Source organism: Macaca thibetana, chromosome 16 (genome assembly GCF_024542745.1).
Source record: "Macaca thibetana thibetana isolate TM-01 chromosome 16, ASM2454274v1, whole genome shotgun sequence".
Lineage (NCBI taxonomy): Eukaryota > Metazoa > Chordata > Mammalia > Primates > Cercopithecidae > Macaca > Macaca thibetana.
In genome coordinates, this window is record NC_065593.1 from 33,333,394 (window position 1) to 33,347,100 (window position 13,707).

Here is a 13,707-nt window from a genome sequence, read left to right on the forward strand (position 1 = left end):
TTCTAGAAAATTCTTGACCTTAAACAAACCATGCTCACATGGACTGATTAGCTACAAAGAAAAAATTGAAAAGCGGGTTGCAGGTGTGATTTTAAGTTTGTCATCCCCCAAAAACAAACCAATTCAGCAACTGTGGTTATTTCTGAGCAGCAGGGTTATAGACAACAATTTTCTTCCTCATAGCTTTCTGGATATGTTTGGCCACAGACACGTATAAGCAAGAAAAACAAAGCCATTAAATAGAAAATGAATAAATGGAAATAGGCAGAGTCTCCAAAGAATACAAAAGGACTGAAAAATGGTGCCAGTTTTAACTACTTTCTATCAAGAAAGGCTAGGAAGTTTCTCTGACCTTTGTTGTATAATGTTTTGCCACTAGCCCCATATTAGAAATTGGTTTTGTGACATTAAATCGAAAAACATACTTTTATTCTTCCCTCAGGCTCAAAGCCCCTGGGATTGGCCAAAGGATTTGATTCGTATCTGTTCTGCAAAACACTTCTTTTCCAATTCAATTAAACACATGGTCAATTAATACCTCAAATTTCTCTCTGCCTTAAAAAAAGACTAAGCCATAAAATTTTAATCATCTTTTCAAATGATACTAAGTAGATGAAAAAAAGTACTTATTATAAAAAAATTATATTAAATACACTTGTAATGACCAAGAATTTGGCAAGGTTAGTTGAATAGAGGCAAATTTTATTTTGAAATTTCAAATTCATAAAGACTAATGTCTTGGTATACAGGCAGTGAGTTGGCATTATAAATGGCTTTGTTCCTTGGTCCAGACAATATTCTAGTTTCACATGTGCTTGCTAAAAAGACAGCTAGTTCTGAATTGTTAATTAACTATTGTTTTTATTTATTTTAAATATTTGTTATAGAAATGGGATCTTGCTGGTCTCCAATTCCTAAGTTCAAGCAATCCTCAAATCTTGGCCTCCCAAAGTGCTGGGATTACAGGCGTGAGCCACTGCACCCAGACAGTTATCTACCCAATATTCCTCATGTTTTCTTCCTTAATGTAGACCCATGAGTTAATTCATGCACAATTGAAAATGTTTTGCTCCTCAGACTATATTACACAGATTAGAAGTTGTGTAGAATGTATCCCAGTTTCCAGTTTAAAAGAAAGGTAATCTAAGAGATAGAGTTAGACTTCTGGGAAAGCAATTTTTTTCTGATTTAAAAAAGAAGAGTCAGCTGTCATGCACTTTTTGCCCTCCCTTCTTCTCACTGCCTATTAACACTTGCAACCATAATGATGTGAGCTACTTGCTAAAGATGACATACTAGGAAGGAGAGAAGGAAACTGACTTGTCTTGTGAAAAAACTAAACTTTTTGATAAGGCTAAAGTCAAATTTATACAAGAATTTTAAAATCAGAAGAAACACAGGTATTTGGGTGAAATAAATCTGAATATGTGAATAAAAAAATAAAGCACATACAAAAAAGAAAGTGCTTTATCTTTTGGTCAAGATTGCTATAGTGAATAATCTATGATAAAATCATACAAAATCCCCTTTTGTTCCAAATTAACCAGTTTATGTACACAGAAATATATAACTAACCCCTCAAATCCCATATGGGATGGTCTAGTCTCCTATTCCTAAAAATATAAAATAGGCAGAAGAGGGGGAAAAAATGAGCGATTATTTTTATGAGTACTATAAATTATAGGGCTAAATACTAATTCTTTTACAGTTTCTGCACACAAAGATTCCTATAATTTATCATACACTTCTAAAGTATATGTGGGAAATTATCACCTTCTAAAATATTATTTATAATTAAGTTTCCATATTACAAAATTAACTTCAGGATTTGAATGTCTGTCTGACATAGATAAGCCTTGTATAAAAAAGGGCAATGACAGCCTCAAAAGACTGAACTGGCCAAATAAAAAGAAAGAGAGAGAGTTTTACTCAATTTTAGCTTAAATCAACAATAATCTAGCTTGGGTGTGGTGACTCATGCCTGTAATCCCAGCACTTTGGGAGGCCCAGGCAAGAGGATTGCTTGAGCCCAGGAGTTGGAGACCGGACTGGGCAACACAGCAAAACACCACTTCTAATAAAAATAAATAAAATAAAAAATGTATTTTAAAAAACCCCAAAACAAAAATACAATGGTTTTACATTCTAGTTTTGAAGGGATTCAGATTCAATTAACTCATCTAAAAAATACCTAGGAAATATGTACCTTAATTCCATAAAAATAGAAGACTGTAAATTCAATAAATTGATTGGACTTAGTTAACTTAGGATAAAGAATTTCTGCTGTTTAATTTTTTGACTTTAATTTTTAGTTTTATATAAAAAATTCTTTTTAAGAAATGCCAAATCAAATTGGGAGACAAAGAGAAAACCTGTATGAAAGTAAAGGTAGATGTAACATGTGCATAAAAAAAATAAGGACAATAAAGCAGAGTTACTTCTAGATTTGCTTGACTTTAAGGACATCTGTAAAAAGGTAATAAATGCATCCTCAAAGAAAAGTTACTCATAAGTAAAGCACTAATCTTGTTATGCAAAATTATGGAAATGTAAACAAAGCACGTGGTACAAAAGTAACACTCAAGAAAAAGTACATTTTTGGAGTTTCCTAGCATCCAGTATCTACCACAGTTCCTAGTACATAAGTATTCAATAAATACTTGTTGAATGAATAAACAAACAAGCTCTATGATAAAGCAAAAAGATACATAAGAAACACATTCTGGGCCGGGCACAGTAGCTCCTGCCTGTAATCCCAGTACTTTGGGAGGCCAAGGCAGGTGGATCACCTGAGGTTAGGAGTTCGAGACCAGCCTGACCAATGTGGCAAAACCCCATCTCTACTAAAAATAAAAAAAATTAGCCAGGCATGGTGGCGCATGCCTGTAATCTCAGCTACTTGGGAGGCTGAGACAGGAGAATCACTTGAACCCAGGACGTGGAGGCTGCAGTGAGTCAAGATTGCACTACTGCAGTCCAGCCTAGGTAACAGAGCGAGACTCCATTTCAAAAATAAAAACAAAAAAAAGAAACACATTCTGGTTCATAACACTCAAATCTAACCTAACTGTCTATAGCAGATTAACTATATTTTAGAGATGAGAGGATGCCAGACTAGTGAAACTATGACATATAAATATCATCTCAGAGATTTACTCAAATGTTGGCATATACTTATAAGAGCTAAAACTATAAAAACCACTAAATACCATTATAGCACATAATTACAGGATATGTTCCAACTTACCTCACACAACATTCTACTGCACGAAACCAATGAAGCATCTCATCGTGTAGAGTACACAACTGAAGGCAGGACAGAAAAACTTTCTCAGCATCACTATACCAGCCTGCATCTGAAAGAAAGCCACCTAAAAAAATAAGAAACACCAACTTTAGATAACTTAATAGCCTGAAAGCTAAAATGACATGCTGACAGTGAATATCACCTAAATTTAAAAAAAAAAAAAAACATGATATTAAAAGTCTTCTGTTTAGCATAAAACACAGGTATGAATTGTGAGATTTTTATAAAAAGGTTTTGAACTAGGGGAAGGAGGATTAAGGCTAAGACCTTGAATAAGGAATCAAAAGTTTCAACCTTGTAAGAATACTCCATGGCCTAAGAGTTGTTATTTTCCAGCTAATGAGCTAACTAATTATTTTGCTATTTTCATCTTGGAGAGTACACATAACTTTAGCATCTCCCAATACACAATCTCAAAGATAAATCTGAATATACTTAATCTTAATATAGCAGCACATAACGGAGGATACACAGATTATAAAAAGACCATGATGCTTAATTGATTATCTCATTTTTTTTTAAACAAGAAATTACTGGCCTGGATAATGTTTCCTCAACATATTACCTTTTTGAGGATTCTGACCCCTAAAAATGACTAACATTTAATACACTGTTACTACACCATGTAAAACACTTCTTTTTGTGGTAACTACTTCAACTCACTAACTTTCACAACACAACTTCAACTTAAATGCAGTAACTGCCCCAAAGTAACAGATGAAAAAACTTGAGTCACAGGAAAAACCAAAGCTTATAATCTAGTAAGTGAAAAGATTTGGATGCACACAATGTGACTCCAGAGGCTAAGTCTGTAGTCCCTATACTGCAATAGTTATTAAGGAATAATTTCTTAGTGCTATTCAGGATTAGTTACAATAACCAGAAAACACAAAGTAACATACCATCATGGTATATTCTAAAATACAATTTTTGGACATTAAAAAATATCTAAAATTATCTGAGACCTGCCTGGGCAACATGGCAAAACCCTGTCTCTACAAAAGAAACAAAAGTAAGCCAGATGTGGTGGCAAGTGCCTGTAGTCCCAGCTACTCAGGAGGCTGGGGTGGGAGAATGGCTTGAACCTGGGAGGCAGAGACTGCAGTGAGCGGAGATCGCACCACTGCCCTCCAGCCTGGGCAACAGAGTCAGACCTTGTCTCAAACAACAACAACAACAACAACACTCTGAAATTAGAGTACGTCATAAAACGAATGGTATATTACAATAATTGGCTCCATTTTTTTTCTTGGCACACAAAAAATATGGTGTCTTAATAGTATTAATGTCTGAGTCAACAAAATATTATATTTTGCACAGACTCATGTTTTATATTTAATTAAAGCTACATGTAATTAAGCAATTTTTTAATTAGCTGGAGAGAACTGTGCTTTAGATCTTTCTAGGTTCCTCACCAAGTTGAGCAGAATAATGAGGTTATTATTCATATTCCTACTAAGTAATATTCTACTTATCATCCCAACATATTGTGTATTGTGCTGGTTATTAGAATATTGTCTCTCAGCTTCAAACCCACACTACTAGAGTCTGTTTGAGGATGCTGAACAAGGACTCTGCAAACCACATTTCTCTTTTGCTAGCTAGCTCCCTGTTTGGCTCAGCCCATAGGAGGCACTAGAGAAAAGGGCTGCAAGACTGGAAGAGCAAAGGACACTCTCCTTCCTGTATCTGTTAGTGAGGTTCCTGTTGACAAAAACACCCCAGGGTTTGCTTCTTTACTTTGGTGGTAGTAGTTCATTCCATTAAATAATAGTCAATACCATTTGCAGTTTTCCAATGCTTGCAAAACCAGTTTCACAGCACTCCATCAAACACCAGCAATAGACATCCAGGTTGCCCCTCCTAGAGGTCTAGATCCTAGACCCAAGGGCCCTCTTTTGAGACCTCTAAGGCACTAGTAACAGTCTAGCAGCATCCTAGCTCCATGGGGCAAACCCCTCCAACTATATAATTATAATTAAAAATTATAATTTTTAATAATTCCAATCTCTTTCCTTGGTTCCCCAAGCCATAGGTATGGCAGCCAATTCTCACAGCTGCTTTGTCCATAATAACCAACTATTCCCTTTTTGCGTTTTTAGTTCTCTAATATCTGGTTAAAAATGATCTGTATTAGGCCAGATACAGTGGCTCATGCCTGTAATTCCAGCACTTTTGGAGGCCAAGGTGGAAGGAGCCCTTGAGGCCAAGAGTTCAAGACTACCCTGGGTAACACAGTGAGACCCTGTCTCCTAAATAAATACTATTTTTTTATCTTGATAATTGATTTTATAGCCTAGTGAAATGAACTATTCACATATAACATCTATTTCATCCACATGTTGTTGAGAAGGAAAACATTTATACAATGTACTTAATTTCATTTGGTTCTTAGTTTGAAATCCCTAAAAATTTAGGTTTATTCTAGAGCATAAAATCAAAACTTGTAATATTGACCCTAGAATTTACCTAAACTCAAGGAAAATACTACAAGAGAGCTGGGTTTCAGCTAAGTCAAATCCAGAACTAAATTTATTTTCTCTGTTCAAAACGAATGAGATCCTTATTTGTTTTCAAAAGGAGTTATGAAAAGAAGACAACAGCACAATTGTGGCAGCTGTCACAGTTTCTTACAATGACCATTTGTGCTTGAAAATGAAGTGGACATTTGCTATAATTAGAAGAAGTATCAGTCCAGTAACCGCAGGATAGGTTACTATTTCTTTTTTTTAGGGACAGAGGTTTGCTCTTGTTGCCCAGGCTGGAGTGCAATGGTGTGATCAAGGCTCACCGCAACCTCCGCCTCCTGGGTTCAAGCGATTCTCCTACCTCAGCCTCCTGAGTAGCTGAGATTACAGGCATGCGCTACCACGCCCGGCTAATTTTGTATTTTTAGTGGAGACAGGGTTTCTCCATGTTGGTCAGGCTGGTCTCAAACTCCTGACCTCAGATGATCCGTCCGCCTCAGCCTCCCAAAGTCTGGGATTACAGGTGTGAGCCACCATGCCTGGCCAGGTTACTATTTCGATTAAAAACTTAATTTTAAGAAATGTGCTCCTTGACTATAAGCATCAAATTAAACACTTGTAAACAAGAAATAAATAAATTCAAACCATTTAAAAACATATGCCTGTTAAAAAATGTTTAGTTTTCCCTTTGAATAGCCTCATCACAATAAAGATGTGGCCTGTCAGAAAAGATCTTGGTCAGGGTGACAGTCCTACTTAATAATGCAGTCCTTTCTAAAAAACAATTTTTTAATTTTACTTTTTAGGTTTAAAAAAAAGTTTTTTAATTATACTCTAAGTTCTATGGTATATGTGCACAACATACAGGTTACACGTGCCAGGTTGGTTTGCTGCACCCATTAACTCATCATTTATATTAGGCATTTCTCCTAACGCTATCCCTCCCCTATCCCCCTACCCCACAACAGGCCCTGGTGTGTGATATTCCCTGCCCTGTGTCCAAGTGTTCTCATTGTTCAATTCCCACCTATGAGTGAGAACACGTGGTGTTTGGTTTTCTGTCCTTGCAATAGTTTGCTCAGAATGATAGTTTCCAGTTGCATCCATGTCCCTACAAAGGACAGGTACTCATCCTTTTTTATGGCTGCATAGTATTCCATGGTGTGTATGTGCCACATTTTCTTAATCCAGTCTATCACTGATGGACATCTGGGTTGGTTCCATGTACTTGCTATCATGAATAGTGCCGCAATAAACATACGTGTGCATGTGTCTTTATAGCAGCATGATTTATAATCCTTTGGGTATATACCCAGTAAAGGGATTGCTGGGTCAAATGCTATTTCTAGTTCTAGATCCTTGAGGAATCGCCACTCTGTCTTCCACAACGGTTGAACCAGTTTACACTCCCACCAACAGTGTAAAAACGTTCCTATTTCTCCACATCCTCTTCAGCATCTGTTGTTTCCTGACATTTTAATGATCGCCATTCTAACTGGTGTGAGATGGTATCTCATTGTGGTTTTGATTTGCATTTCTCTGATGACCAGTGATGATGAGCATTTGTTGTGTGTCTGTTGGCTGCATAAATGTCTTCTTTTGAGAAGTGTCTGTTCATATCCTTTGCCCACTTTTTGATGGGGTTGATTTTTTTTCTTGTAAACTTGTTTAAGTTCTTTGTAGATTCTAGATATTAGCCCTTTGTCAGCTGGTAGGTGGCAAAAATTTTCTCCCATTCTTTAGGTTGACTGTTCACTTTGATGGTAGTTTATTTTGCTGTGCAGAAGCTCTTTAGTTTAATTAGATCCCATTTGTCAATTCTGGCTTCTGCTGCCATTACTTTTGGTGTTTTAGTCATGAAGTCCTTGCCCATGCCTATGTCCTGAATGGTAATGCCTAGGATTACTTGTAGGGTTTTTTATGGTTTTAGGTCTAACATTTAAGTCTTTAATCCATCTTGAATTAATTTTTGTATAAGGTGTAAGGGAGGGATCCAGTTTCAGCTTTCTACACATGGCTAGCCAGTGTTCCCAGCACCATTTATTAAACAAGGAATCCTTTCCCCACTTCTTGTTTTTGTCAGGTTTGTAAAAGATCAGATGATTGTAGATGTGTGATGTTATTTTTGAGGCCTCTATTCTGTTCCATCGGTCTCTCTCTCTGTTTTGGTACCAGTACAATGCTGTTTTGGTTACCACAGCCTTGTAGTATAAAGTCAGGTAGCACGATGCCTCTAACTTTCTTCTTTTTGTTTAGGATTGTCTTGGCAATGCAGGCTCTTTTTTGATTCCACATGAACTTTAGTAATTCTTCCAATTCTGTGAAGAAAGTCATTGGTAGCTTGATGGGGATGGCATTTAATCTATAAATTACCTTGGGCAGTATGGCCATTTTCACAATATTGATTCTTCCTATCCATGAGCATGGAATGTTCTTCCATTTGTTTGTGTTCTCTTTTATTTCCTCAAGCAGTAGTTTGTAGTTCTCCTTGAAGAGGTCCTTCACATCCCTTGTAATGGATTCCTAGGTATTTTATTCTTTGTAGCAATTATGAATGGGAGTTTACTCATTATTTGGCTCCCTGTTTGTCTGTTATTGGTGTACAGGAATGCTTGTGATTTTTGTACATTGATTTTGTATCCTGAGACTTTGTAAACAAAGTTGCTTATCAGCTTAAGGAGATTTTGGGCTGAGATGATGGGGTTTTCTAAATATACAATCATGTTATCTGCAAACAGGGACAATTTGACTTCCTCTTTTCCTATTTGAATACCCTTTCTTTCTTTCTCTTGCCTGATTGCCCTGGTCAGAACTTCCAACAGCATGTTGAATAGGAGTGATGAGAGATGGCATCCCTGTCTTGTGCCAGTTTTCAAAGGGAATGCTTCCAGTTTGGGCCCATTCAGTATGAATGGCTGTGGGTCTTATTATTTTGAGATATGTTCCATCAATACCTAGTTTATTGAGAGTTTTTAGCATGAAGCGCTGTTAAAATTTGTTGAGGGCCTTTTCTGCATCTATTGAGATAATCATGTGGTTTTTGTCTTTGGTACTGTTTATGTGATGGACTATGTTTACTGATTTGCATATGGTGAACCAGTCTTGCATCCCAGGGATGAAGCCAACTTGATCTTGGTGGACAAGCTTTTGGATGTGCTGCTGGATTCGGTTTGCCAGTATTTTATTGAGGATTTTCGCATCGATGTGCATCAGGGATATTAGTCTAAAATTCTCTTTTTTTGTTGTGTCTCTCCCAGGCTTTGGTATCAGGATGATGCTGGCCTCATAAAATGAGTTAGAGAGGGTTCTCTCTTTTTCTATCGATTGGATAAGTTTCAGAAGGAATGGTACCAGCTCCTCTTTGGACCTCTGGTAGAATTCGGCTGTGAATCTGTCTGGTCCTGGACTCTCTTTGGTTGGTAGGCTACTAATTATTGTCTCAATTTCAGAGCCTGTTATTGGTCTATTCAGAGATTCAACTTCTTCCTGGTTTAGTCTTGGGAGGCTGTATATGTCCAGGCACTTATCCGTTTCTTCCAGATTTTCTAGTTTATTTGCTTAGAGGTGTTTACAGTATTCTCTGATGGTAGTTTGCATTTCTGTGGGATCGGTGATGATATCCCCTTTATCATTTTTTATTGTGTCTATTTGATTCTTCTCTTTCTTCATTAGTCTTGTTAGTGGTCTATCAATTTTGTTGATCTTTTCAAAAAGCCAGATCCTGGATTCACTGATTTTTTGAAGGGTTTGTGTGTGTGTGTGTGTATCTCCTTCAGTTCTGATCTGATCTTAGTTATTTCTTGCCTTCTGCTAGCTTTTGAATTTGTTTGCTCTTGCTTCTCTAGTTCTTTTAATTGTGATGGTAGGCTGTTGATTTGAGATCTTTCCTGCTTTCTTTTGTGGGCATTTAGTGCTATAAATTTCCCTCTACACACTGCTTTAAATGTGTCCCAGAGATTCTGGTATGTTGTGTGTTTATTCTCATTGGTTTCAAAGAACATCTTTATTTCTGCCTTCATTGCGTTATTTGCCCAGTAGTCATTCAGGAGCAGGTTGTTCAGTTTCCAAGTAGTTATGCGGTTTTGAGTGAGTTTCTTAATCCTGAGTTCTAATTTGACTGCACTGTGGTCTGACAGTTTGTTGTGATTTCTGTTCTTTTACATTTGGTGAGGAGTGCTTTACTTCCAACTATGTGGTCAATTTTGGAATAAGTACAATGTGGTGCTGAGAAGAATATATTCTGTTGATTTGGGGTGGAGAGTTCTGTAGATGTCTATTAGATCTGCTTGGTGCAGAGCTGAGTTCAAGTCCTGGATATCCTTGCTAACCTTCTGTCTCGTTGATCTGTCTAATATTGGCAGCGGGGTATTAAAGTCTCCCATTATTATTGTGTGGGAGTCCAAGTCTCTTTGTAGATCTCTAAGGACTTGCTTTGTGACAAAGGACTTGCTTTGTGACAATGTATTGGGTGCATATATATTAGGTTAGTTCGGTCTAGCTTGTTGAATTGATCCCTTTACCATTATGTAATGGCCTTGTCTCTTTTGATCTTTGTTGGTTTAAAGTCTGTTTTATCAGGATTTCAACACCTGCTTTTATTTATTTATTTTTGCTTTCCATTTGCTTGGTAGATCTTTCTCCATCCCTTTATTTTGAGCCTATGTGTGGCTCCGCACCTGAGATGGGTCTCCTGAATACAGCACACTGATGGGTCTTGACTCTATCCAATTTGCCAGTCTGTGTCTTTTAACTGGGGCATTTAGCCCATTTACATTTAAGGTTAATAGTTTTTTTTTTTTTTTTTTTTTTTTTTTGAGACGGAGTCTCGCTCTGTCGCCCAGGCTGGAGTGCAGTGGCCGGATCTCAGCTCACTGCAAGCTCCGCCTCCCGGGTTCAGGCCATTCTCCTGTCTCAGCCTCCTGAGTAGCTGGGACTACAGGCGCCCGCCACCTCGCCCGGCTAGTTTTTTGTATTTTTTAGTAGAGACGGGGTTTCACCGTGTTAGCCAGGATGGTCTCGATCTCCTGACCTAGTGATCTGCCCGTCTCGGCCTCCCAAAGTGCTGGGATTACAGGCTTGAGCCACCGCGCCCGGCCAGGTTAATATTGTTATGTGTGAATTTGATCCTGTCATTATGATGTTAGCTGGTTATTCTGCCCATTCGTTGATGCAGTTTCTTCTTAGCATCGATGGTCTTTATGATTTGGCATGTTTTTGCAGTGGCTGGTACCGATTGTTCCTTTCCATGTTTAGGGCTTCCTTCAGGAGCTCTTGTAAGGCAGGCCTGGTGGTGACAAAATCTCTCAGCATTTGCTTGTGTGTAAAGAATTTTATTTCTCCTTTACTTACAAAGCTTAGTTTGACTGGATATGAAATTCTGGGCTGAAAATTCTTTTAAGAATGTTGAATATTGACCCCCACTCTCTTCTGGCTTGTAGAGTTTCGGCCAAGAGATACATGGTTAGGCTGATGGGCTTCCCTTTGTAGGTAACCTGACCTTTCTCTCTGGCTGCCCTTAACATTTTTTCCTTCATTTCAACCTTGGTGAATCTGACAATTACGTGTCTTGGGGTTGCTCTTCTCAAGGAATATCTTTGTGGTGTTCTCTGTATTTCCTGAATTTGAATGTTGGCCTGCCTTGCTATGTTGGGAAAGTTTTCCTGGATAATATCCTGAAGAATGTTTTCCAGCTTAGTTCCATTCTCCCCGTCACTTTCAGGTACACCAATCAAACGTAAATTTGGTCTTTTCACATAGTCCCATATTTCTTGGAGACTTTGTTGTTTCTTTTCACTCTTTTTTTCTCTATACTTCTCTTCTTAGTTCATTAATTTGATCTTCAATCACTAATACCCTTTCTTCCACTTGATCGAATTGGCTACTGAATGTGTCATGCAGTTCTCATGCCATGGTTTTCAGCTCCATCAGGTCATTTAAGGTCTTCTCTACACTGTTTATTCTAGTAAGCCATTCTAATCTTTTTTCAAAGTTTTTAGCTTTCTTGCGACAGGTCTGAACATCCTCCTTTAGCTTAGAGAAGTCTGTTATTACCGACCTTCTGAAGCCTACCTCTCTCAACTCGTCGTCGTCATTCTCTGTCTGGCTTTGTTCCGTTGCTGGTGAGGAGCTGCGATCATTTGGAGGAGAAGAGGCGTTCTCGTTTTTAGAATTTTCAGCTTTTCTGCTCTGGTTTCTCCCCATCTTTGTGGTTTTATCTACCTTTGGTCTTTGATGATGGTGACCTACAGATGGGGTTTTGGTGTGGATGTCCTTTTTGTTTATGTTGATGCTATTCCTTTCTGTTTGTTAGTTTTCCTTCTAATAGTCAGGTCCCTCAGCTGCAGGTCTGTTGGGAGTTTACTGGAGGTCCACTCCAGACCCTGTTTGCCTGGGTTATCACCAGTGGAGGCTGCAGAATAGCAAATATTGCTACCTCATCCTTCCTTTGGAAGCTTCGTCTCAGAGGGTTACCTGGCTGTATGAGGTGTCAGTCAGCCCCTACTGGTAGGTGTCTCCCAGTTAGGCTACATGGGAGTCAGGGAACCACTTGAGAAGGCAGTCTGTCTGTTCTCAGAGCTGAAACTACATGCTGGGAGAACCACTGCTCTCTTCAGAGCTGTCGGACAGGGATGTTTAAGTCTGCAGAAGTTTCTGCTGCCTTTTGTTCAGCTATGCCCTGCCCCCAGAGGTCAACAAATATTATTTGTATTAAATTCTATCTCTAAAACATGGATGGATTTTGGAAGTATTCTGATAAATAAAACAAGCCAGTCACAAAGACCACGTATTTCAAGAGTCCACTTGTATAAAATGTCCAGAAAAGGCAAATCTATAGAGACAGAAAGTAGATGATGTTTGCTTCATGTGGGAGAGAAATGGGAGGGACTGCTAATGGGTACTGTTTTCTTTTTGGGGTGGTAACAATGTTCTAAAACTTATTGTGATGTCTGCACAACTATTCTGGTATGATTTTTTTCTCTCTCTGGGTAACTTTAGGATTACGACTGATAACTATGAGTTTGCCAGGACTTGGTTCTCTCTCCAAGGTATCTATGTGGGTCATTACAGTGGCCAGATTGGCATAAGTAGATGTGGAGATGACAGACGACCTCAATGAACACTAGTCTTCCTTTCATTTTCTTTGATACTAAATTTCTCACACACACACATTTTTACATGATCGTACAGAACTATCCTTAACATTAGTCAAGACCACAAGTTTTTAGAGACTTTCTTTGGACAATTCTTTATCGCTACTGACATTCCATAAGACTATTTAAAAAAGAAATGCTGGCCAGGCACGGTGGCTCATGCCTGTAATTCCAGCACTTTGGGAGACTGAGGCGGGTGGGTCAGGAAGTCAGGAGTTCTAGACCAGCCTGCCTAACATAGTGAAATCCCATCACTACTAAAAATACAAAAAATTAGCTGGGCATGTGGTGGGTGCCTGTAATCCCAGCTACTCAGGAGGCTGAGACAGGAGAATGGCTTGAACCTGGGAAGTGGAGGCTGCAGTGAGCTGAGATCACACTACTGCACTCCAGCCTGGGTGACAGTGAGAGATCACATCTTAAAATAATAATAATAAGAATAACAAGAATAATGCTGAGGGTCCTTTTCAAAAAATATATGTTCTAAAGTCCCTTCAGCAACCTATCTTTGAGTACTACAAATAATTATTCTAAGATTAAACAGGCCAGGCATGGTGCCTCACGCCTGTTAATCCCAGCACTTTGGGAGACTGAGGTGGACAGATCACCTTAGGTCAGGAATTCGAGACCAGCCTGGCCAACACGATGAAACCCTGGCTCTACTAAAAACACAAAAATCAGCTGGGTGTGGTGGCATATGCCTGTAGTCCCAGCCACCTGCAAGGCTGAGGTAGCAGAATCACTTGAACCCAGGAGGTGGAGGTTGCAGTGAGCTGAGATT

The 13,707-nt window shown here is 38.5% G+C and overlaps 1 protein-coding gene across 2 annotated transcripts in view; it reads right to left on the reverse strand.

Annotated features, from left to right (window-relative positions):
* Nucleotides 1-13,707, reverse strand: part of APPBP2 (amyloid beta precursor protein binding protein 2) — a 76,514-nt gene that overhangs the window by 29,380 nt on the left and 33,427 nt on the right. For both annotated transcript variants that reach the window (XM_050764603.1, XM_050764604.1), the window contains one exon: nucleotides 3,248-3,371. In XM_050764603.1, coding sequence (XP_050620560.1) covers nucleotides 3,248-3,371 — 124 coding nt within the window. The remainder of the gene's footprint in view (nucleotides 1-3,247; nucleotides 3,372-13,707) is intronic.